The sequence below is a fragment of the Gadus macrocephalus genome, chromosome 15, assembly GCF_031168955.1.
Source record: "Gadus macrocephalus chromosome 15, ASM3116895v1".
NCBI lineage: Eukaryota > Metazoa > Chordata > Actinopteri > Gadiformes > Gadidae > Gadus > Gadus macrocephalus.
Window position 1 is genome coordinate 23,844,726 of NC_082396.1, and position 26,689 is coordinate 23,871,414.

At 42.7% G+C, this 26,689-nt stretch overlaps 3 protein-coding genes across 3 annotated transcripts in view; all 3 read left to right on the forward strand.

Annotated features, from left to right (window-relative positions):
• Positions 1–26,689, forward strand: part of LOC132473517 (uncharacterized) — a 241,247-nt gene that overhangs the window by 33,465 nt on the left and 181,093 nt on the right. The gene's annotated exons all lie outside the window — the stretch shown is intronic.
• Positions 1,901–6,394, forward strand: LOC132473319 (homeobox protein Hox-D9b-like). Its single transcript, XM_060073388.1, has 2 exons — positions 1,901–2,909; positions 4,506–6,394. The coding sequence occupies exons 1-2, from the start codon at positions 2,177–2,179 to the stop codon at positions 4,748–4,750; spliced, it is 978 nt and encodes a 325-aa protein (XP_059929371.1). The 5' UTR covers positions 1,901–2,176; the 3' UTR covers positions 4,751–6,394.
• LOC132473255 (homeobox protein Hox-D4b-like) overlaps positions 8,625–26,689 on the forward strand; it is a 29,223-nt gene continuing 11,158 nt past the window's right edge. Inside the window, exon 1 of the mRNA XM_060073292.1 lies at positions 8,625–9,019. The gene's annotated coding sequence lies outside the window, so the exon portion shown is untranslated. The remainder of the gene's footprint in view (positions 9,020–26,689) is intronic.

Sequence of the window (26,689 nt, forward strand, 5' to 3'; positions counted from 1 at the left end):
CAGTCGGTCTTAGTCTAATAATGGCGACTGAATCACAATCCATTTCACTTATCTCTCTCTGTTTCATTACGCCTACCGACTCGCCGTTTTAAAATCTCATATTTAGGCAGAAAAGGAAAGGAAAGGGAATATTTATTTTCGGTGGATCGTCATTTTAACCAACTAAATTTGTTATGGAACTAATCCCTTACGGAATAATTTGAACGAACGGTACTTTTTAATATATGTCTGATTACAGGCTACCATTCAAGGGTATGGTAATGCAAATTATTAAGTCTTAAGAATTAATTGGTTAATATAATCAATTTAACTTTTTCATGTTATCGAATTATCTTGTTTTTGTTACATAACGGCCAAACGATATTTATCACCATTAAGATGGGCAATGACCATGAATGAATCACTGATAACAATAATAATATTTATTATTATTATTATTATTATTATTATTATTACTATATTATTATTATTATTAATTAGTCTTAGTGCTAGAAGGTTATTGGTAGTAACGTATATAATAAGTTGTAGGCCTACATGTCTATCCTACGATGACTGCTTATTCATACTCACCAATAGTCAATTATAATAATATACCCAATAGCTAAGGAAATTATCCATATTTGAGTTAATGATTGCATGTTTTTGTTTGTGTTATATACATGTTCATAATAACTAGTCAGTATAAATGTTTTGTAAAATCGGGGATTTATGGTCCTTCATAGGCTATAAATATTGAGGCGCTGGGTTTAGGCCTATACTGAGATTATATCAAAACTATTAGCAATTTAAAAAATGATTCATCTGACAGTTTCCCCAGTGGTCTAAATCTATTTGTCTTGGTGGCGAACGCCGAACGCATATTGCAAGCATTTGTTTTAATGCTGATTAAGGCTGGATTTAGCGGTAAAATTTAAAAATATTTTAGGAAAACAAGATGATTGAAACAATTAGAAATTGAATAAAAAGACAAACAGGCCTACAACCAACTCAAGATGTTGACGCTACAGCCTTCGGACTTGAAAAAGGCCTCAAAGCCTGATAACATGAGAGAATTCTTTGACAATTATAATAATATAATAACATAATATAATTATATAATTATATAATAGTTATAGCACAACTATAGCATAGGTGACGGATTGCATGCAGTAGGACTGGATGGCTTCAATAACAACGGTTGAAGATGGGTCGAATTAAATGGGTCAATGCGTACTAATACTATGGTGGATCCGACCGCATCGCATCCCCCAGACAGAGAGGGCTCCAGTATTTATTCCAAATTATGTTGCATGAATTTGATCTGTGAGGCATTGTGATGAAGGTTATTCTATTTGTCAGGACAGGCCTATATATTGACGACCAGCAGATGGGGCAAATCGTCCAGAAGAAATGCCAAATAGAATAGTGAGATAAAGATAAAGAACATAATGGTTACAAAATTCGTTGTCTCCCATAAATCAATAATATCCAATGTCCATCTGACCGCCGTGTCAACATCTCTAGTGGAGGAGAAGAGTTTAAGCTCGAAATGGAACAAAGTAGTTTCACTTTAATCGTTGTTCCCAATGTAACATGCGGTTCAACCCTTGCAATATGCAATACACGATAGGCTATACAATAAGCGATATACACTACAAACAATATAGAATATAGCCTCCAGAAAAAGGACGTCCGTCCGTGACGGTTTTGTTAGTTTGTTACTTAATGAGAGCTTCAAGTGAGTGGAGGCCTGTCTGTTGAAACACACACACACACACACACACACACACACACACACACACACACACACACACACACACACACACACACACACACACACACACACACACACACACAAAAAAGCACACACACTTCTCGAAAACATAGACAAGCTTGTCAAATTGGCCACCTTGCATCTCACTTCAATCTTCAACTCGCCTGCTAAAGTGAATCTAACATTGTGAATAGTGAACTCTATTCCATTTCAGCTATAAGCAGCAACTGAACACAAATAATCGGCAGATTTACTTCCTTTAACAGCTAAAGATCCGCACCCCATGTGATCGGGTCCAGCCAATGACCAGAGAAGGAGAAGGCAGAGCATCGTTTTTTTAGGAGAGGATGAAAGCGACCAGCATCACACGTCACGTTTTACAGTCGCCCTCAAATAGTTTTTTTTTTAAATAATAAAATAAACATGTCGCTAACGAATTATTATTCGATGATGGGCCACGAGACGGAGGATCTTTACGGCGCGCATTTCATCCAGGGGGGCCTGCAGCCGTCCGCCGGTAGCGGGAAGCCGACCGCCGTAGCTCGGGGAGCAGACGAGCCGACCAGTACCAATCTCTCCAATTTCTCCAATTTCTCCAACGGTTTCAGGCAGACCGTTCTGAACGGGTTTTCACCATGGACAAACCCGTCGGCTTCCTCCTCAACTCAAAGCGCACACACACAGCTCCAGTCCGCCTCCTCTTCCTCCCTGTCCAGCCTCTTCCACTCCCACCACCCTCACCAGCAACCTCTGAGCCACCCTTATTACAGCACCCCATCGCAGAGCCACAGCCCGCACTCTGCCAACCCGGGTACGGTGCAGGAGAGCCGCTTCGTTCGGTGCTGGGAGGAAACACCCGTCTTAACCCCTCAGTCCTCCCAGCTGGTGGACGGCTTTCCAGGGGACTTGTCCACTCAGGCAGAGCTTTCAAGCTGCAGCCCTCGAAGATATGAGACTATAAAACCGGAGAACTCGCCGCCTTCCGAGAGCGCACCGGAGGATTCACACTTTGCCAGCCTGGTGAAGGCTGGTCCTGAGCCGCAGAGGGGCCTGAAGGACTCAGAGGAGGACCCCGACGAGGGCCCGGAGGACGGAGAGGACGGAGCGGGCGCAGAGCGTCACGGAGCGGACACAGAGCACCGGCCGGCCGAGTCCAGTAAGTAGGGGATCACCAGTGTTTATAAGGGCGAGACTTAAGTGAGTGTGCGCGTGTGCTGTGTGACTTTTATTGCCCTATAAACGTCTTGTAAACTGTAAAATATAAGACTTTGTTGTCCATTAAAACAATTAAGTTATTATGAGCGTTGTTTGACATTTGACAGCATATAAAATGCATGAGCCCTGTGTATCCACCTTAACAATATGGCGTTATGTCTGTCCTGTTCATTATACTGTTCAACGAGGCCTGGGCCTGCAGACGGTCGGAAACTTGGTGGAAGGACTATAAGCCTAATGCCTCTACATTAAAAACAATTTTAAACACTTTTTGATTGTCATACAAAAGCCAAAATTTGGATTGTAATGGGGCTGTAATAACTGACCAGAGAAGCACCTTATCATTGAACCAGGTCGACAAAAGGACATATTATGTAACTTATACGTTTTATTTAGTTTGTTTTAATAATTATGTTCGCCTTTAGGTTAAACGTGAGGCCTTGTGAGTTGTTGTCCAGATGTTTCGTTCCGCCTTCCTTCCTTCATGTTCGGTTGAATTGTCTGGTTATGGAATGAAGGCATCGTCCTGATGTGGAAATACAAATGCATTTATTTGGTTTGGCAGAAAAAAACGAACTAATAAAAACACCGTCTCACCGTGACGCCTAAACAGCACAAACACAAACTCACACACACACACACACACACACACACACACACACACACACACACACACACACACGCACACGCACACGCACACGCACACGCACACGCACACACACACACACACACACACCAACCCAGTCTCACGGAAATACGTGACACCGTCACTCATTTAATCTATTCATTCATGATCTTTTTTTCGTGCCAAAAAGCACACATTTCTAACAATATGACTGCTTTTGGCCACCCGTTTCTACTTTCACTTTTGATTCTGAGAAATTGTGACAATTCACGCGATACATGTAATGCAGGTGCGCTGTTCAGTAGGCAAACCACGACGGAAAAAAGGTAGTTGCTTCATCTCTTCTTTATAGAATGAGTTTGAAATTTCTGCTTTTGGCAAGGAAAAATTGAAATTATATGTCCCAGATCACGAATGAATAGATTAAATGACGTGACGTGACAGTGTCACGTATTTCCGTGTGAGTCGGTTGCAAACACACACACACACACACACACACACACACACACACACACACACACACACACACACACACACACACACACACGCACGCACGCACGCACGCACACGCACACACACACACGTACACACACACACACACACACACACACACACACACACACACACACACACACACACACACAGTCTCACGGTGAGGCCTAAACTGCCTCTGTAACGTGTGGACGACGGAGCTGCGTCAATGTTTCACACGCCGGGCCTGGATACTGACCCATGTCCACACGCACACGCACACGCACTCACACACACACACACACACACACACACACACACACACACACACACACACACACACACACACACACACACACACACACACACACACACACACACACACACACACAAACTATCGTGTTTTTGAGCGCTTGTTGACTTGTTTCTGATTTCTGCTAGCTAATCCTTCGGTCAATTGGATCCACGCAAAGTCAACCCGAAAGAAGCGGTGTCCGTACAGTAAGCACCAGACGCTGGAGCTGGAGAAGGAGTTCCTGTACAACATGTACCTCACGAGGGACCGCCGCGTGGAGGTGGCGGGGATGTTGAGTCTGACAGAGAGACAGGTGAAGATCTGGTTCCAGAACCGACGCATGAAGATGAAGAAGCTGATGAGCCGGGACAGGCGGGGGCTGAACGACTGAGAGGAGTCAATTGTAGGGCTACTGGTCTGACTGTTTGGTCTATATAGTAGAGATAGGATTATTCAATTGGGACCCTTAACAAATTGCGACGGATAAGCTTTGCAATGAAAATATTTTCCAGGGATCCACAGAATGAGCCAAACCGACTCCTCCGTTCAGGAGGAACGTGACGTCTCCACGCGTGGACAAAAAAATGATATCAGACGGAATTACAAACAGGCTCACTGTTGCATCACATCATTTTTTTTATTGGGATGTTATTATGTATACAAACTGGAATCGATTCTATACTCCTTTCTCGCTTTCGAAAAGGAAATGTTATGATAGTGTCCTGTTTTACTGATTATAAACGGGACGCTGTTCAGAGTGTTTTTGAAAGCACTTTTTTATTTGAGGATCATGAACAACATAATAATACACGCTGTCACTCTAACTGAATGAAGTAGGCCTATTATTTATCTTGAATATGTGATCAGCTGGATTGCTAGCTACCCAACATATTACCTTCCCAATAAAAGATCTAGCCAGCTATTAGATACGATTTTTGCTCTCCTCATTATACAGATAGGCCTATTTGAAGACTTTTAGATGCGGAAGTTATTTCTCAGTTTTTTATACATAAAATAGAAGGTGTCCCGTTGTGCCAGCCGTGGAGCTGCACCAGGACGGGTCGTTGTGGAGATGTGGTTCTTCTGTATGGTTTCTCCATTGTGTGTTAGGAGGGCTTCGTGTTGATTGTATCAGGTTGGAGGCCTAGGATGATGGCTATATGGCCTCTACATCTTCAGAAAGGGTCCCTGTTTAACGCAGCTCTCCTGATGCTATATAGACCAACCAGTAGTTTACAGGTTTTGGTTTTTTAAAAGGACGAGTCATCGATTTTGTATCTCTAATTTTGACATTAACAACTTTACTATGGTGAAGAAATGACAGTTGTAAGGCATGGCACGTTATGGTGCTTTGTTAATATCTCTTGTGGGATTTATTATGCCATGTATCCAGATGTCTTTCACCACATGTTTGAAAAACAATCCTATTTTTCAGCATATTTCTTTTACATTTTTCAATAAAGACCCCTAAATAGCGACGCGATTTTAACTCTCTCTCTCTATATATCATGTGGGTGACGAAATAAAACGGTTAATTCTATAACAGGTCAACTAAGTCCTACAAGCAGAGATCGAGAGGATGGACCCTCGTTTGAATGAGCCTCATTCTCTGATACTTCTCTCCACTGTGTTGTGTGCACGTTATGGTCCTAAAGTCAAGGCCCTCTCATCTGATGAAGTCTTCCCTGATCTTGTGCTGAATTGACGTTGTGTTTTTGTCGTTGTTATCATATTTTGGTCAATGTTGGTCAGATGAGGCCTATGTTGTGCATATACTTCAAAACACACCAGTCCTTCTAAGCTAAATTTGACTGTGATCTTTATTTAATTATAGCCTATAGAAAACAATTCAGGCGTTTAAAGATAGAAATATACTAAAATCGTCGAAGAGATATATTTGGCAAGAAATGTACACAAAATGCAAAAAAGCGACTAGGATATTCATTTGCTTATTTAGAATAATGTTTATGTGCTGCTAAATGTGATGTTTATTTGTAAGAAAATAAATCTAAATTTGCGTATGCCTATGTGTTTACTTCTGTGCGATGTGCTTTATTTTTGTTTATTATTTTTGATAATTTGATCAAAAATTATAGTTGATCATTTTATTATTTATTAGTCTATTATTATTAAATAATTATTATTACTATTATTATCATTAATAGGCCTATTATTATAATATTATGTTATTGTTATTATTATTATTATTATTACTCTTATTTGTATGAATCCTATTATTTAGCTTTAAATGCTGAACCATTTATTTAATCTTTTGTTTGATGGTGTGTGTGTGTGTGTGTGTGTGTGTGTGTGTGTGTGTGTGTGTGTGTGTGTGTGTGTGTGTGTGTGTGTGTGTGTGTGTGTGTGTGTGGTGAAGGCTCCTTTTGTTTCGTCAAAGTCAGTGTGAGCCATTGTAACATTGGTCATGTATTGCGGGCCTATATAAGTCCTTCCTTCGTCGTTTGCAGGGTCATAAACCAACAGCATGCATTTGGTTAATAAACGTGACTTTTCAGACGCACACACACGCGCACGGAAACGTACACACGCACGCAGACAGAGAGGTTGAGGAGGAGGTCGTGCATAGGAAGGGTGAGCGACCGAGAGACAGTAAAAGTAATTGGAGTCATTGTGACTATATGGCTTAATTGGCCAACAAGCTCTCATGTTTCCAACCTTTAAAATGTGTCTAAGGATGGGAACAGATGAGATCCATCTCTGGCTACTTCTAGCCAGGGGGTCTCTGGGGTCTTCAGGACACAAAACAACACAGGAACGTCTGAACGCATCTATTATTGTTGTTCACACACAGACCAATAGGCCGGGACTCTGAAACAAGCTGGATCAGTGGAGGAAAAGGCAAGGGAATCTAATTCCACACGTCACACAGGCAGCCTGAAGCTGTACAATATAATATATATCATAATGTCAGCTTTATTATAAGAGCATATAAAAACATTATGTATTACAGTACTGTTTAAATGATGTAGCAGAAGTTGTCAACCATTTATTTTGCTTTATTTTTTAACCTCCGCCACGTTTCGGACTTTTGTCTGTATATCTGTAGCATTCTTCTTGTATTCTTGTTTTATTAAACGGTACTATCTTTGTAATTACACAACTGTGTAGTGCCTAGTAATAGCAGCCGTAGTAGTAGAACCAGTAGAATTAGTAGTAGTAGTAGTAGTAGTAGCAGTAGTAGTAGTAGTAGTAGTAGTAGTAGTAGTAGTGGTGGTAGTGGTAGTAGTAGTAGCAGTAGCAATAGAAGTAGTAGTAGCAGTAGTAGCCGCAGTAGTATAAATAGATAGGATTTGAGCCTATTTGTTTGGTTTTTAGTCAAATTATTTCATAAAATTAAATAGCCTACATTCAAATAATTGTGCATGCACTGAGTAGCTCTCATGAATTAACCGTGAATATTTTATTTGGTCTCTCATGCCTCGTCGTCGGAATTCGATTAGCTAGTAATTGTTTGTTGTGGCCTCCTAAGACCTTATTCAGTCTTCTGAATCATATATCACGTTCAACAGGGATTTGTTCACTCTTTCACAACAATTACGCCATCCGAGGCCAGTATCACTTTTTTTAATTTGAGGACGCTGCTTGTTTTGTGTTAACACGAGAGTTGGATCAGTAAAGGCCTCATCAATACCACAGCTGTAGTAAATGTCTGCAGCCGCTAGGTGGGGCTGTTGGTTGGAGCGAGCATCCTAGTGGTGGAAGTGTTGAACCATAAACTTGTTTTAGATTGATGTTTGTCTGCGGGTCCCTGCGGGTGGAAAGGGACTTCATGATTTCATCAGTTGGTATCCAATATACTTTTTTTTGTGTGTCTACCATATAAATGCCCACCCCACTACATCTGTCTAGATTAGGCCTATATATTTATTTATCTAGCCTATGCAAATTACAGATTTCTAAACATTAAACTGCCAATTGTCCATAACCTAGGCCCAATAAACATACTTTTGACGGCAATCTAACGCCAAAAATATAGGGAGGTGCATGCCTATTGCCCACTACACCCTTACAGGCATAAGGTGGAGAGCTATAGCCTATAGGCAGGCCATCGGTTTACATAATCTATCATGTATCTATAATGAATCTGTAAATTTGCTAGGCACTCTATATTAACGGCTGCTGCTCAAACCAATCCGCCGACATGCAGCTATAGGATCGAGAACCTTCTCTCCTGGTTGGTGCTGCTGCTGCAGAGGCCCATCTGCTAGGATATATCCCATCTCTCCTGTTGTTGGTGTGCTGCAGAGGCCCATCTGCTTGTCTAGTACAATTTACAGCATCGCACACACACGCAGTCATAAAGCTTTAGGAGGCTGCGCACCAAGGCATCGGTCTCTGATAGAGGAACGGGGAGCTGGGACCTTTACGCGCTCTAACGGACAGCACATCCTTTGATATTCTCTGGATTCTTCTTGATTTTCGTAGACCAATACCTCATATTGAGGAAGGCCGTTGTTCTTTTTGGAATCAATTGACGATTGAAAAAACAACTAAAATTCAAAGGGAATGCATGATATTGGTATATGATGCGTTTCCCCTTTGCTCATTATCTTTTTGTTCATCATTTTCCTGCTTTAGCTCGCCGAAAATAAACTTTGAAGCTAGACATGACGAGAGTTCTTCATCTGACAGCTCCCAGGTATTTGAAAACACTTTTTGCGTGTCGCTATAATTATATTAGGACATAGGATTACATGTATATGTAGGCCTGGATATAGGGCTATTATGATTATCATTGACACAATTTGTTAAGATAATTGTTTAATATTTTTTGTCTTAGTCTACCTTACTGGTAAACTGCTTATGATTAGTAGGCTAAATCATAAATGTTTTTTTTTGTCTCGCCAATTCGTTAGAGTTGTAAGTAGGCTATCTATCTATCTATCTATCTATCTATCTATCTATCTATCTATCTATCTATCTCTCTCTCTCTCTCTCTCTCTCTCTCTCTCTCTCTCTCTCTCTCTCTCTCTCTCTCTCTCTCTCTCTCTCTCTCTCTCTCTCTCTCTCTCTCTCTCTCTCTCTCTCTCTCTCTCTCTCTCTCTATATATATATATATATACCCTATGTATATTGACTATATCATGCCGCTGAATGGGGTCTAATTCAAGTTGACCTTGTGTATGCATTCATCAAGAAGCCGATGAAAACAGGTGACAAATACTTGCGCTATTGAAAATGCAACGTTGACGTCTCACTTTTAGACCCACAATATAAAATATATATATAGGACCCCAGGATAGGCCTCACGTTGTTATTAGATAACGCCTTAATCCCGAAGGTCTATGCCTTCTCTTTGAGTAGCATGAGTGTGAAGTTGCCTATAGGCCTACAACGGAGTTGGTTGTATTTTATGGTGGCAGTTTGGAGAGAGAAAACCCAAAGGGACAGAATAGGCTACACATCTTTCGTAGCGTTTTTCTGATCGCGCTCCCTCTATAGTATAATTTGGCGGTTCAGGATGTGATAGAAATAAAGACCAACAAAGAAGCTACTCTAACTAGAGGTGTTCGATATTTACAGCCCTGCAATGCGGCAAAAAAAACACTTTTGTTTGTGTGTGTGTGTGTGTGTGTGTGTGTGTGTGTGTGTGTGTGTGTGTGTGTGTGTGTGTGTGTGTGTGTGTGTGAGAGAGACAGAGAGAGAAACACACCCACACCTACACATACATGCATGCAGATAGAGAGGGAGAGGGAGAGAGAGAGTCAGAATATCTGAACCAAAAGTAGCGGGGTGAGGCCAACACAGTCACACTCCGAGAACGTCAAATACCGACTGTAAGGGCACTTTAGCGTCGGTCGCTGACGGGAAGGTACCCTCCGACGTCGTCTGCAGACGGAGAGGGGGTTCAATTCACTATATGCCATCCCCGTCGATGTTTGACGTTCATAGCGGGTGCTCCAGCAGCCCATTCACTCTTGTATTAACCCGACAACGGCTCTAATCGACGCTGTGAGCATCTTTCCTATTGGATAGTTTTTAGGATATGTATCTGTGAAAATGGTCAAAAATACTTTTTATTCTGGGTGGAAAATATGAAATCGTAGTTACACCATTAAAAGTGTTTATGTAAACATTTTTAGCGAGAAATGTGCATTTTACTTTCATAATCTTCGCTCTATGAATGTGAAGGATGTTTGGTTTGATAGTTATGATGAAGAATATTTCACGTCTCGACAGAAACATGTAACATTTGTGGTAACCCGAGGGCAATAATGCCGCGTTTCCACTGCAGGGTGCGGAACGGTTCGGTAGAGAGGGGGCGGTATAGCCCAGCTCAGTTCCGAGGTTGCGTTTCCACTGCCGACAGTACCCTTTGTGGTAGGCCGGGTGTCGATCGCCGCGGCAGCTAGGTAAACATCGTAAACAACGTCTTCCTCCCCAAGAATGCAGAGGAACGTCTCCACCTCCTTTTTCGACCAAGCGAGCGTTTTACGAGACATGTTCATTGTAAAGAATAATACCCTGAGGCTACTGTTTGTTTGTTTTTATCCCCACGTTGCCCGGAAGTGACGATTCTGTCGACCAATCAACGGAGTGGGTGTGTAGCTAGAATCTTCCGGTACCCTTTCAGGCGTCTCGTCTCGTTTTCAGTACCCCAACGGAGGAGTACTGAAAACGAGGCCAAAACGAGTACGGCTCAGTCCGGGTCACGCCCACTTTGGCGGTGGAAACGCAACCCGTACCGCACCTTTGCGAACCGAACCGTTCCGCACCCTGCAGTGGAAACGCGCCATAAGGCACGCACACATTGAACTCAGTTAGGAGCTGTGTTCGAAATCATTCCCTATTCACTCACTCACTATTCCATATATAGTGTTCATGATATAGTGCACTATGTAGGGAACGAACAAACGAGAATTCGGACACTACGCTGAACATTTCTAATGCCGCGTTTCCACTGCAGGGTGCGGTATGGTCCGGTTCGCCTCAGTCCGGTAGGGAGCGGGTGGTATACACTAATCCGGCGAAACCGGAAGTAAAGCAGCGCCGACATTGCTGAGTTGCTGGAATCACGTGACTTCCCGTGTGTTGCTACGGAAGTAGCGTGTTGGTCCCCGTAGGCGGTGGTTGCTGGTGCGAAATGTTCTCCTTTTTCTTTAGTTTTTTTTAGTACATATGCTGTTCAATTATGCTGGGAAGAACATACTGTGTCTGTGCAGGCTACGCCTGTGTGCCCTCTTGCTGTTGCATCTTTAATTTTGTACAGTAGTCCTGCTGTATGGCTACAACACTTCCCTTGGCCGGCTACGCAGTCACACACACATTCAAGAATTTTGCCATCTTCTCTCTGTATGGTTACTGACATATTATGGTACGAGTTCACTGCCTGTGAAAACCTCACGACACATTTTAACCTGATGAGCTGATCTGCGATGGCGTGTAGTATTTGGCCAATCCATCCGGAGCTCATATAATTCTGACCTTCAATCAGTGCCCTGAAGTTTGCATTCTGAAGCTCATCGCATGCCAGACGATTAATAAAATAATCCTGAATACCTGTAAGGACATGTATTTTATTGCTACAACTGCTACAACTGGTCGTGGTTAGCTATTTGCAACTTGTGAAGCTTGTGAACATATTAGCAAACACAGCTAGTAATGGCAGCTAGGTTTTATTGTTGTCATCAATTAATACACATCTTAATACATTACGTTGTCAATAAATTACCTTCATCGGTAAGTTTGGCCAGTGCCTGACATCATCTACCTAATATTTCATGTTGTTGTTTATACCTGTCACTACGAAAAGTCTGCGGCAAGTAACATTTCAGCATCGCAGCGATGGCGACAGGCAAAGATGGCGGCCCCCATAGATTTCGCGCCGGATTATTGTATAGCCCAGCTCAGTTCCGAGGTCGCGTTTCCACCGCCGACAGTACCCTTTGGTAGGCCGGATGTCGATCGCCGCGGCAGTTACATAAATATCGTGACATCATAGCAGCGTGACACAGTGTAGCCTGCTCAATAAAAACATGGCCATTTCTCAATTCCAAGTACGCGAACTACGGACTCGCGGACTTGGAAGGTTCGCACTTGGCAAGTCCGGACTTCAAGTAAACACTTCCGAGGTCGGGAGAACAGCAGCGGACTCGAAGATGTCACCAGCTCAGCTCGTCTGTTAACTGTGCTGATGCCTGATGTAGGCATTTAACTACTGAACAATATAAACAAATTATATAAAACAAAAAACCAGCCTCTTTAGTTTTAAAATAGTATGTTAATATTTTGAATGAATATAAATGAAAAGTTATGCGTAGTCACACGGCAAGCCAGCTGTACCCTACATAAAAACAAGCAGTGGCTTGAAAAAGATTGTATGAGATTGCCGTTTCTCAATTTTCCTATATAGGCCTAGCCTATTATTATATTATTGGAGAGTATACGAGTACGACTACCGTACGTATAGTACGTATAGTATAGTGTATAGTACGACTGCCGCAGCGGCAGTCGTACTATACACTATACTATGGATATCGGAACATGGCAAGGGCACTCATGAGGAATGCTGGAGGTTGTATTGATGCTGAATGTTACATTTCCTTGATCAAGTTTTCTTTTTATTAATTTTGAATATTACATTTTCTATGTTAAGTCCCAAATAAATTGTTCCCAAATAAATTTAAATGAAAGCCGGAGACTCCATTATTAAATGCATTAGTTTTCGCGTTTTTTCAGCTTTTTCTTCTCCTCTGGAAATAAACGACCGCATTGCATTATGCTTATACGGGAGTAACATATAGGGAACATCGTATGTGCACTCAAATTTTGGGTATTTTAAGTGCACTATATAGTGCATGAAATTAACCACTGAGAATTCGAACACCACTACAAAATGGCGAGCACCCTATGTAGTGCACCGTGATAGGGAACGATTTCGAACACAGCTAATGTCTTTACTGAAATCCATCTCACGGCATAACAGCCTTATGCTGTGTCTGAAATTGCGCACTCTATACGTGCTCTACATATTTTCTTTGTTTTTCAGTACAACTACAATGGGCTGTATCCGACTAGCGTTTTTATGTTGTTAATTCTGTAATCAGTTGGTATCAAGAACAATAACGTGAATACTGCTAGACCGCTAATACAGGCGACTAACGGAAATGATCAAGCAGAAAGAAAAATACCACAGAAGAAGTACCGTCAAAGGGGCGTAGCCATCTTTTCAGAAGTGAGGGGGACAAATTGTTCAGAGGTCTATTGAGTGATTTATCAGCCTCTCGCATTCAGTTGCACCTCTCCTTAGTGGCTACATAACCACAAACATCACAGCACCAGGGGACCGACTTTAGTTCTTTAAAATGAAATACTATCAAAATCTAAAGTCAAAATCTAAAGCTGCCAAACTCTGGTTGAGTTGACACAGAATGACCCTCGAGCATCTACAGGGTAAGTAACCAGATAATAAGTGCCAAATGACAACACTGAACACGAAAAGTTCTGTAAAACACCATTCCTGTTTCAAATTATCAGCACCAAAATGGAATGGAAGTGACAAGGTAACAGGGTAATAAGCCACATCATTTAATTTAATGGCAAGAAGTGACAAGTGGAAGTGACAACAATAAACATATCGACATGAAGATGTAGCTATTTTACATTTGCCGTCGTCAACTATGACAACACAGACGTGCAAAATTAATCAAGACTAATACAAATGGTATGACCTATACCTGCTTCCTTTAAAACACAAATAGTGCAGTAGTCAAACAATATCAGCAAATAAATAATCAACAAAAAGTTTCTTTGGATATAAACTAAACTAATCTTAGAGTCACTCTTATCCTATAGACATTTCCTTAGCCAGTTATAATTTAACATGCAATGATATAGATAATAAATGTTCAAAGCAAAACTTATAAATAGTATTAAGAATAGTAGTGGTGACGTAGCTGTGGAAATTAATCGGTCACTTTTATCCTACAGATAATTTCTCCTCACCTGCTGTGAATACCCTCCCTGTTCATTCCTGCTGCTGCTGGACTCTGGTCCACTGTCTCCTCCCTGACCCTGCTCTTTCTATTGTATGAAGATTAAAAAATATGTGCAAAACAACCGTGAGCACAAGTTCTGTGCAGAAATGCGAGGAGTGGGTTTATTCCTAGGTGGTAGAGTAGCCAAGTAGGAGTATTGTTACTTCAGAATAATATAAGTAAAAAAGTATTTTGCAGTAAAACAACTCTTAAGAGTACAATTTATCCAAAAAGTTACTCAAGTAAATGTAACAGAGTAATTGTCACTAGTTACTATCACCTCTGCACCTAGCAAGCGATTTAACATAGGTAACAGTAAACAATTGTTAACTAGATTAACTTGATATATTGACATCTATTGGTTGGTCTTCAGTTAAACAACATGCAACAGCATTACTCAACTTACACGGTTTGTTTGGAAAAAACAAGGTCAAGTTTTTTTTGCCTCTTGGCTGCTGGTTTGCTGAACATGCTTGAAACAGATCTGAATCAACGTCTCTGATTGAAATTACAACAAGACAGCGGTGTTTGCCACCTGGCTCCGCCTGCTCATGGTGCGTTCAAAGGCGGCTCGGAAAAACGTCTTTACACGTGTTAAAAATGAATTGAATGGTTGTAATGGCTGTAAAAAGTGCGGGGGACAGAGGGAACAGATACGGGAAGTGCGGGGGACATGTCCCCCGCGTACCCCGCGTCCGCTACTGCAAAGTAATTTCCGGTAGGTGCGCGAAGGCTGTTTTGACAGTGCACTGTAGAAATGAGAGCACTGCGCCTATATGTAAGTGTACTGTAGGCTGTAGGGATAATGAATTGCACTCAATGTAAGTGCACTTACGTAAGTGCGCGATTTCAGACACAGCATTAGTATAGAACGATACATTCCGGTGCAGAGCTAACTGCAGAGCCCCCTGGTGGCGTACACAGGTATAGGCACAAAGGTTCCGGGGTGCCGGATATAAATGAGTGCAACACTAATTCAGTCTATAACACTTCTTCCCCTTTAAGTAAACACTAATAATACTCGTAAGCAAACAAACTGACTTTGCATATATATGTCCCCTTATAAAAGTACAGAAATAATATTGCAACAGGCAATCCCGAACATCCTGTATTGCACAACATTTTTCTTTCTCACATCAGGCAACAACAACAACCTGTATAGCACAACACACATTTTTTTTAGTTTAACAGTTCAGTCTCTCTGGAGGCTTGTGTTGCCTCTCTGACCTTCTTAGTGAAACATTAGATTCCACAGACTGGGTAACAGACTGTGCTCCACTGGGAGGAATTAGGGCAGCGGCAGGGGCAGGTGAGGCAGTTTGCTCAGACAGTCCATCAATGCCCACAGGTGCAACACAGTCCATAGCAGGGGCGGAGTGGGGCACCAATAGCCACCGGGAAAATTATCCCCGGCCCGGCCGACATTTTATACATGTGTGCTGACATTCTGTGTGCTGACACCTGGCGCAGAACTGTGACACAAGAGCTGGAACAGATGTACCTGTCATGGAGAGAGGCCCAACATGCTGCCAGGGACCGAGTGAAATGGAGGGTGCTCATTGAAGCCTTATGTCCCATAGGGGACGAAGAGTAGTAGTAGTAGTAGTAGTAGTGCTGACATTCACAAAGGCAGCCACGCAAAAAAATAAACTTTAACAGGGAAAAATCGAATTTATACTGGTATTAATTGGGGATGTGCATTTCTGGCAAAAATACTATTCAATATTCGTATAATAATATCGATAATCGGTCAATCAAGAACCCCGCACGCACCTTGTAAACACGCAAACACAAAGAAACAGGGTGAGGCTTTTATTATTTGTATGAAATCAATCTGTTTATTTCAACCACTGCACCATCAACATTCAACATCAAAATTATTTCAACGTGCTTAGGCAGATAGGCCTACATGTTCCAAATCTGTTAACATATTCTCAATCCATTAAAAGAGAAAGATCAGTTGAGTCATTAATTTTAACTGATCGACGTCTGAAATATACCAGCCACCACATACACATTTGACTAGCAGCTTGTGCTGTAGTTCCCGCCTAGCAATAACGTCAATGATTGAGCTCTGGCTGACTGTTTTTCTGTCAATTCACCTGCACGACTCGTTGGTGCCTGACTTCTGACTTCTGAATAAATCCGTTATTTTTGAACACTTAGATGCATCCTCCTCAAGCATCCGCTTCTTCTTTATTCTGGCTTTTTCAGCCCCTCCTTTCCCCTTTCTCTTCTTGGCTTCCGTGAGTGCCACAACAAGCAAGCAACCACGAACTTGCTCGCTTTCTCTGTCTGACGTATGTTTAGGGTCATGCCATTAGACATGGGGCCGCTCATATGTCCCCCTACATTTCCGAAAATGGACTTGACCTGCAAGCTGTTTATTGGATAAACGCATTTCCCAATCGCAGGAGTCTTTGCTCCATTCTACGTCAATTCAGGAACAAAGAAATGAGATAAAACTGTAGTTTGTATTTTTTATTTACGACCATGAAAGTTCTGTAACGCCTGAATCATAAACAATTAAAGGAAGTAAAAAAAAACAAAAAAAACAACAACATGAATTAGACATAGAGAGTAAGCAAGTGGTATAAATATTGGTTGGATGTTCTCTTTACTTATATTGTATATTTCGGGGGTTTTCACGGAGTCTTGATGTGGATTAAATTATGCTCAGGGCCGGCTTGCAGACGTCTCGCGGCCGCTCATAATAATTGTGGGCCGGTCCAACTGACTTTGCAGGCCGCTCACAACAATTGTGGGCCGGTCCATCTGAACTCGCCGGCCGGTCGGCCGACCGGGAAATCTCCCGATCGTCCCGACGACCAATCCGCCTCTGGTCCATAGAGCTGCTCACACTGTCCTTGTGCGAAACACTCAGAGACCCCTCCCCCTCTGCATCAGTGCGGACACGCACGTGATCTTGGTGCCTGCGAACCAGCCTGCCATCCAACAAGTCAACCACAAAAGAAACTGGACCAGACTGGCAATGGATAACTCCTGTCAGCCACGGTGAGCAACTTGCAGAGTTCTTGACCTACACACAGTCCCCCAGCTGTAAAAGCCGCTCTCTAGCATGTTGGTCACACCTCACTTATTTGTTCTCTTGTGATCGGGCAACTTTTGCCCCCACATCCGGGCGAAGGAGGTCCAGATGAGATTTTGGCCTTCTCCCTAGCAACATCTCTGCTGGAGGAAAACCAGTGATTGTCTGTGGAGTAATCCGATACTGGAATAAGAAACGTGCAAGCCTAGTCTCCATCGTGTATCATTTTCCGCAGTCCATCTTTCAGTGTCTCAACAGCACGTTCTGCAAAGCCATTGGAAGCAGGGTGGTACGGTGCAGACCGGATATGTCAGATTCCATTTTTCTCCACAAACTCTTTGAAGACTTCACTGGTGAAAGTGGGCCCGTTGTCACTGACAACCGTATCTGGTAGCCGTGGGTGGCAAAGATCTTTCTGAGCGTGTCAGTAGTAACTGGGGCTGTGATGTTTGACATGATGTGTGCTTCCATCCTCTTTGAATGAGCGTCCATCAGCACTAGGAACATGTGACCCATAAACGGACCAGCAAACAGGTGGAGCCTTGACCACGGAAGGGCCGGTCACTCCCATGGGTGGAGAGGCGCAGGAGCGGGCATCTTCTGGTTACTTTGACACTGTGAACATGCTTTTACCTTTTCTTCCAAAGCACCGTCAAACCCAGACCACCACACAAACGACCTGGCGAGGCTCTTAATCCTTGACACCCCGGGGTGAGCTTCATGCAGCACTTCCATTATCTGAGCCCGCCCCGCAGGTGGAATAATCACCCTGGAGCCCCAGAGGATACAGCCATCCAGCACACTCAGCTCCAGCTGACGCTTGACATAGATCTTGAGCTCCTCCTGCTCAACTGTTACTGGCCAGCCCTGTAACAGCCATAGCTTTTCTTGTGACAGCGCCGGGTCTCTTTCAGTCCACTGTTTGATTTGCTTTGCTGTCACCGGAGAGTCGGACAGTCTTTCCAACAAAACACAGTCTCTGGAAGTAGGTTAGTTTGGCTCGGTGACTCTGGGAGGGGAAGACGGCTGAACGCATCTGCATTTACATTTTCATTTCCTGCTTTATGCACAATGTGATAATGATACGCTGACGAAGTTAATGCCAAGCGCTGCACTCTATGATGACGCCATGGGTGACATACCTATCGTCTCACTAAACAGGCCCAGCAAGGGCTTATGGTCTGTAAAAATGGTAAATGGGCGATCATACAGGTACTGGTGGAACCGTTTCACAGCAAAAACTACAGCTAGCCCCTCTTTCTCTAGCTGAGAGTAACCCTTTTCTGCTGATGTGAGAGTGCGAGACACGTACCCAATAGGTTTTTCATCTCCATCCTCCATACAATGTGAAAGGACCGCCCCCACGCCGTAGGGTGATGCATCACAGGATAAGACAACTTCCTTGTCTAGGTCAAAGTGCACGAGTAGTGTTGCTGAGTGTAACAGCTCCTTCACCTGCTGGAAAGCTGTCTATTGAGCTTGATGCCAATTCCAGGAACAGTCTTTGTGCAGCAGCTGATGGAGGGGAGCGAGCACAGTGGAGAGTTCAGGCAAGAGGCAAGAATGACCAAGGCAAGAGGCAAGAATGACCTGAGTTCTGCCACATTCTTTGGACTAGGAGCCTCCTTTATCGCCCTCACCTTCTCTGTCATGAGGGAATGGCCCTGAGCTGAAATCCTGTGACCCAGGTAGGTGACACTTGGAGCCTGGAAAACGCATTTACTGCGCTTTAAACGCAGCCCGGCCTCCTTCAATCTCTTTAGCACCTGGTCGAGGTTTTGCAGATGCTCTTCTTCTGTTTTACCTGTCACCAAAATGTCGTCGAGGTAGATGGCAACATGGGGAATGTTCTGCAGGAGATTGTCAATGGTGCGTTGAAAAATGGCCGGGCTGGATGCGACGCCGAAAACCAGGCGGTGGTACTTGAACAGTCCCTTGAGGGTGTTGATGGTCACATATTGTTTAGAGTCCTCATCCAGCAGCAGCTGTTGGTACGCGTGACTCATGTCCAGTTTTGTAAACGTTTGTCCTCCTGCCAGTGTGGCGAACAATTCCTCAACTCGTGGCAGGGGATAAGTGTCAAGTTCTGAGGCTTGGTTAATTGTCATTTTGTAATCACCACATACCCGCACCTCACCATCCTCTTTCAGCACAGGCACAATCGGGGCTGCCCAGTCAGAGAACTCCACAGGTTCAATAACACCTGACCGATGACTTATCACCGAAACTGAGGCACCCGTGTCCACCTCCATTGTCATCTCTTTTCCATTTATTTGAAGCGTTGCGCAGATCGGGGCTGCCCGGGGTTCACTGAGGTCAAAATTAAACACGTTAAATGAACACTCCGGTCCTTCGCATTGCAGATGATGCATTTTAATTTGGGGTTTTGGCTCTTCCCACTCCATTTTCCATGGCTTATTAGCACCTCTGCACTTCTTGGCTATGTGCCCCTTTTTCTGGCAGTTATGGCAAGCGGCATCTTTAAAACCACAGTCATTAGCAAGATGCGCTCCCCCACACCGGTAACACTCAGCTGACGTCATCGGCTTGCCTCTCCCGCTTTCTCTAAACAGACGGTGAACGGCGCTCTGTGGCACACTGGCGTTACCTGCTTGAATGTCTCTAGAGTTGATAGCTGCCGTTTCCATTGCATGAGCAATCTCCAGCGCCTTCTTGAAAGCTAGCGTGACTTCACGTAGCAATCAGCGCTGAATGCTGTCATCGTTGATACCACAGACTAACCTGTCCTGTAGCATGTCGTCAAGCACCGGTCCAAACTCACAATATTCCGACAGTCTCAGCTCTGCCACAAACGCAGCAACTGAAACTCCTGATTTGCGTGAATGTGGGTGGAACTTGAAGAGCTGAACAATCACTGACGGCTTGGGGTTGTGATGCTCTTGCACGAGCGTCACCAACTCTTTCAATGTTAAGTCGCCTAGCTTCCGCGGCGTTGCTAAGTTGTGTATCAACTTGTACGTCTTGGCACCCCACACACTGAGGAGAATCGATCTTTGCCTTTCCTCCTCTTCAATACCATTCGCCAGGAGAAAGTGCTCAATTCTCTCGACATATTCAATCCAGGCACCATCCAGCTCGACAAATTCACTGAGCATGCTGACCGTAGCAATAGCCATGGTTCAAGCTAAATCTACATGGAACTTCTTCTCCGACACTAACTAGACGTTACGCAGTCATCAATGTTTTAATCCTCGTCGCCAAAAGTGTGGTAACCCGAGGGCAATAAGGCACTCACACGTTGAACTCAGTTAGGGTCTTTACTGAAAACCATCTCAGGCATAACATATAAGTAATGATACATTCCGGTGCAGAGAACTGTAGAGCCCCCCGGTGGCGTACACAGGTATAGGCACAAAGGTTCCTGGGTGCCGGATATAAATGAGTGCAACACTAATTCAGTCTATAACAATATGGTTGCTATGATGGTTGCTATGGACGCTGAAACCAGCAGCTCGCATGCCGTTTAAATCATGGCTATAAAACCATTTTCTTTGCTGATTATGTTATTTTATGTAACCGTGTAATGATGTTATTTTATTTAACAACTTTAAAAAACACTTTAAGTGTTTTGCCCATGCAAGTGAACAGAGCGTTTCACAGCATTGAGACGAGCCGTGTAATAAATAAATAAATAATTTATTTATTATGTATATGGAGACCACCAGACTTCCTCGAAGCAACGAGAATGGTCTTTTCAATTCAAGATGGGAGTATATGGGATAGAGGGCCATACCGTCAATATGAATTTCATTCATAGAATTTCTGAGACGATGGTCAATGGTCAGATACATATCTTGTTAAAACAATAATTGAATAAAAGCTATGGTCTGCTCATAACATTATTACTAAATAATTGTATATTTATTAGTGCTGTCAGTTAAACGTGTTATTAACGGCGTTCATTTTTTTATCGCGCGATTAACAATTTGTTTTACTCTTTTTTTTTTTTTTTTTTTTTCGTTGCCTCAAAACAAAGAAGCAGTAGCTTGACCGCTATGTTCAAGGCAGTATGTTTGTATGTTCATCGTTTAATTGCACTATAGGCCTAATATTTATATATATAATACATCCTTAAATATTTTATTAATTAAATACAATAACGGCCTTAATTGTGTGACATGCCTATGTTTTTTGGCCTTTCCTCTTCAATGGGCCTGCGTCCACGTCACGTGACTCTCATGGTTGCTATGATGGTTGCCAGCCCCCTCTGCTCCTTACATGGCTCCAAATCACGTTGGTTAAGGGCGGCAACAGAGCTGCTGTCAATTGTGTTGTTTTTGTCGTAAACTAGGGTCCGCTGGTTAGGAAATTGACCGATATTGCAAGGTTTCTTTCAAAAGGCACCTTGGAATATGTTTCTATTTTCCGCAGTTTAGACTTGTAATCATTACAACTTGTTTTTTTTTAATCGCTGTCTGGTGGCTTGTTACTTCACTCTGAGAGACGCGCATTGACAGATTTAATAGTGACACAGCCTACAACCTATTCTTGAAAGCAAAACACCAAGCTCATTGATTTAACGAGGCAGGGTTATTTGAAACAATTAATTAAATATGTGTGAGAGGTCATTCCTCCTCCTGAGTGTACTTCCTATTTATGTCTAGTGTACACCCCTACTGTCCACAAGCAACCCCCCCTCCCCATATGGATATGGAGAATTGTTACCATGTCCCAGTGGTGGCACGTTGCCGCATCGATGCGGCAACGTGCCATAATCGATTATGTCACTGTTTATTTTCGGGCCTCGAGTGGACAATAGAGTTGTGAATTACATGCTAAGCGGCGGCGCTAGCTAGCAACAACAAGAACACTAGCCTGATTTCCACCGGGAACGTAAGCGCTGCAGAACGGCTGCGCCGCTGTCACCGCTGCTGATCGCTGCCACTCTAATCAATGAAACCATTTCCACCGACTCAGCAGCATCCCAGATGCGGCACGCTGCGCTGCAGCGCTACCTTTCCATAGCACTTCTATTTTTGACGAAGTGGAGCAACATGAAATAATTTAGGAAATATATCATCCTTTTTATAAGGACAATGTCAGAAAGGACAAAGCCTGGCATTGCAGTAGGTTTGGAAGTGGAAGGTGAAAAAATTTGCCTTATAGAAATGAAAAACACTTGTAGAATTTTAATGCATCACAATGCATCGCAATGCATCGTAGAATCGAATTGAATCTAATCGTTACCTGGTGAATCGTAATCGAATCGAATCGTGAGGGCAGTGCCAATGCACACCCCTAATATTGAACATCATTGCTATGCTGATGACACGCAAATCTATGTATCACTATCACCAAATGACTATCGGCCCATAGATCTGCTGTGCCAGTGCATTGAGCAAGTGAAAGACTGGATGTGCCCAAATTTCCTTCAACTAAATGATGGCGAAACAGAGATGATTGTATTTGGTTCTAAAATGAAAAGGCTTAAAGTAACCCAACACCTTCACTCTCTGTCCCTGAAAACCTCAATCAAAGCCAGAAATCGAGGGGTTATCATTGATTCAGATTTACATTTCAACAGTCACATCAAATAAGTTACAAAATCTGCATATTATCACCTTAAAAATGTAGCAAGACTTAGAGGGCTCATGTCCACCGAAGACTTACAAAAACTTGTACATGCCTTTATCACTAGTAAGCTTGATTACTGCAATGGTCTCCTTACAGGTCTCCTAAAACAAATTCTAAGGAAGCTTCAGCTTGTTCAGAATGCTGCTGCTAGAGTTCTAACGAAGACCAAAAAATTTGAATGTATTACACCAATTCTTAAATCATTACATTGGCTTCCTGTAGGTCAGAGAATTGATTTTAAAATGATGTTGCTAACCTATAAATCCCTACATGGTTTAGGCCCAAAATATTTAACTGATATGCTTCCACTACATAAGCCTTCTAGACCACTAAGATCTTCTGATACCAATCAGTTAAGTATCCCCAGAGTAAACACGAAACATGGGAAAGCAGGATTTAGTTACTATCCAACAAATATCTGGAATAAACTCCCTGGGGATTTAAAGGCCTACTATGCAACTTCGGGAATTTCTTCGCTGTTTTCTTGGTTTTGGTACGCACATTTCTCTACACAGCGCCCCCTACAGCTTCGTAGTAGATATTTTACAACACTGTCGTAGCAACTGTTTGACGACCCTTCCCCATGCACTTCTACGCGAGCCATGTGCATTTGTTTTCAAAGAAGCCGGCGAATGCGTGGAGCCATGTCCGAAGTAGATGTTAATAAAGTGTAGGCAAGGTTATACATTTTTAAAATGGTGTATTTGTATTGCAATAAACATAAATCCATCCTTTTTTATAGTTGACGGGGAGAATTTATATCCTAGATTATAATTGTTTTATCTTAGGTTGAACAGAACAATTTGTGTTAGAGTGTTGGCCAACATAATTTAAATAAACAAGAACCTGGATTCGGGGATTCAGTCTGTATCTGGGGGACGAGACAGATGAACAGCAAAACACCCATGGAAACAAAGGTGTTTATATGGTTGCAACCAAGCAAGCTAGAAACATACAGGGCTCACAACAAAACGGTCGAGAAAACAATTTTTACAGGGCTCACAACAAAATGGTTGAGCAAACACATTTGTACAGAGACTATAAACATCAAGAATACCACGAAGACAAATGTCTGGCCTCTCGGTCGGTCTGTCTCCCTTTTTCTCTTCTTCTGTTCCTCCGACATTGGGTTTCTCTGTCTCTTTTTAGTTGGCTGATCTATGAAGAATGTAACAATCCCTTAGTTACTTGTGTTTATATCGAGCCGGTTCCGTGTTTGGGGGTCTGTGCCGTAAAGCAATTTGTTACTTCGCGAGACCCGAGACTCCCGCGAGAGTGGGCGGCGGGTCGCCGGCAGAAACATATTCCTTTTCTCCGACAAGATGCGCAAGGGGGAGTCGAAACAACGAACAATCAAACAAAAATGTATAATAGAACCATCGCAATGACTCTTAGCCTGTTATATTAAGGTAAATCAAGCCAAAAAAGTTGCATAGTTCCCCTTTCACTCGTGTCTGATCTCTTTTCTGGTCCATTTTTCTTTTGTTCCACCGACAGTCGCCTCTTGGGTCCCTTATCAGTCGATTGATCCATGATGAATGCAACAATTGCCTCGCAACTGGCTGTTTATATCTAGCCGGTGCCATGTTTGGGTGTGTGTCTGTGCCGTAAAGCATTTTCGAAACTACAATCTGACTACATTTTCGAGGCGCGATTGGATACTTCCGCTGCGTCACATCCGGATTGTGTCGGTCCGAACAGAGCAAGTTGCATATGCGCTTTTTCCTTGGAGAGGTGACATGGGGCAATGACACACCTACCAAACGACCCAGAAATGGTTGCAGAACCATCAGAATAACTCTCAACCAGCATAATTAATGTAATTTTGGCTAAAAAAGTTGCATAGTGGGCCTTTAAGACTTGCCCTAACTCTGAGCCGCTTTAAAACAAGACTGAAGACTTTTATGTTTGCTGTAGCTTTCTGCTAAGTCTTAAATACATTGCACTTTCTAAAAAGCTTTTTTAACTTTGCCTTTATTTGACTAAAATGCCCTTTTAACTTTTTTTTTATGTACTCATTTCTTTGCATACGTTTTCTTTTACTTATCTATTATTTTATTGTATTGTATGACAATGTTTATATGTGAAGCACTTTGAGTCTGCCTTGTGTATGAAAAGTGCTATATAAATAAAGTTGCCTTGCCTTGCCTTGCCAATGATCAATTAGGAGGCCAAAGACCCTAGAGGAAGTGATGTAATAGGTGACTGAGTCGAGGACATTAACAAGTAAGCTATAGACCTGGGGTCTCTTTTATATCAAAGGGGGTCTCAAAGGACGCATATCATTATCAACTTTGGGGCTCCGGCCCTACAAGAAATGACTCAGCAAGTGCTCCATCTCGTTGCACCTCACCCAGCGGCTCTCAAGCAAAAGTTTGGCCTGAAGTTCTTCCCAGACCTACACCCTAGATATCCAAAATGCATATCTGAGAATCAGGCCTCAGTTTAATAATGACAAAAAGTTATGCGAGAAATCCACATTAACTTTTTGTTATCTCATAAGCGGTGTGGTGCTGGGTCCTTTTGACCTTTTGACCCCAGACTTCCAAAACTTGTCCACAGGCAAGCTGTGTCTACACACCTTAAGCCACAAATGTACGCCTCCATCCCACAAAAATTGGGGACTAGAAACTAACCTCTGTCTTATGTACATTTACTCTACTGTTGGAGGTCACGCCCCTTTTCCCGTCTTTTAGAGAGAACTAGAGATGCCAAAATGTATAGCACATTTCCCGGGGTCCCGAAAACAACAATATCCGAGATTTGAAGTTCTAACCCTTAGAGAAAAAAATGTTTTCCCAAATGGACTGTTAGTTGGACAAAGCGTCTCTAAAGTGTTGCCTGCAAGACCTAGTGGTTCAGAATGTGGTGTAAAGACAGCTTTTTAATACCTTATAGGGCTTAACTTGGACCCCCACACCGAAACTTGGCTCGGTCTGACCCCAAGGGCAGAGAGGGGGTGGTATGAGGTTTCGGGTTAGGGTTAAGGGTTAGGGTTAGGGCCGGCTCTTTCCCAGAGACCCACAATTTTCACAGAGAAATCCCAAGATGCACCCTGGTTAAACTTGTAATGGACAAGTTTCTATCACTTCACCCCAGTGCTATAGCTTACTTGTTAATGTCCTTGACTCATTCACCTATTGCATCACTTCCTTTAGGGCTTCGGCCTCCTAATTGATCATTGTAGTATATTTGAATGCCCTCTTTCATATATATGACACCACCACCACTGGGACGTGGCAACAATTCTCCATATCCAATAGGTGGATATGTATTATACATACTGTATATATTCGTTTTGGCAAGAAGCTGTGTAATAAGCGGGATAATGTATAGAACGTCGCCGGTCATTATCGAAAATAAGCCCCTTCATGGCAAAGCAAGACACCTCCGCTTCGGCTCGCCCTGTCTGGGCTTTTTTTCTCGATAGTGACCGGCGCTCTATACATTATGCCTTACATATATTTCAAGGCACTTTACAGCCGGCCTATTATAAAATTAAATTAAATTAAATTAAATTAAATAAATATTCACTGAAATTGTACGGTATCAAAAGGGTTGAGTTAATCATAGTTTTTGTTCTACTAAAATACAATTGAATTGACGGTGTTTCGTTTGAAAATAGTTAATGTTTTCCAACTATATGCTTTTGAAAAAAATAAATAGCCTGAATGCTTGAATGCCTAGA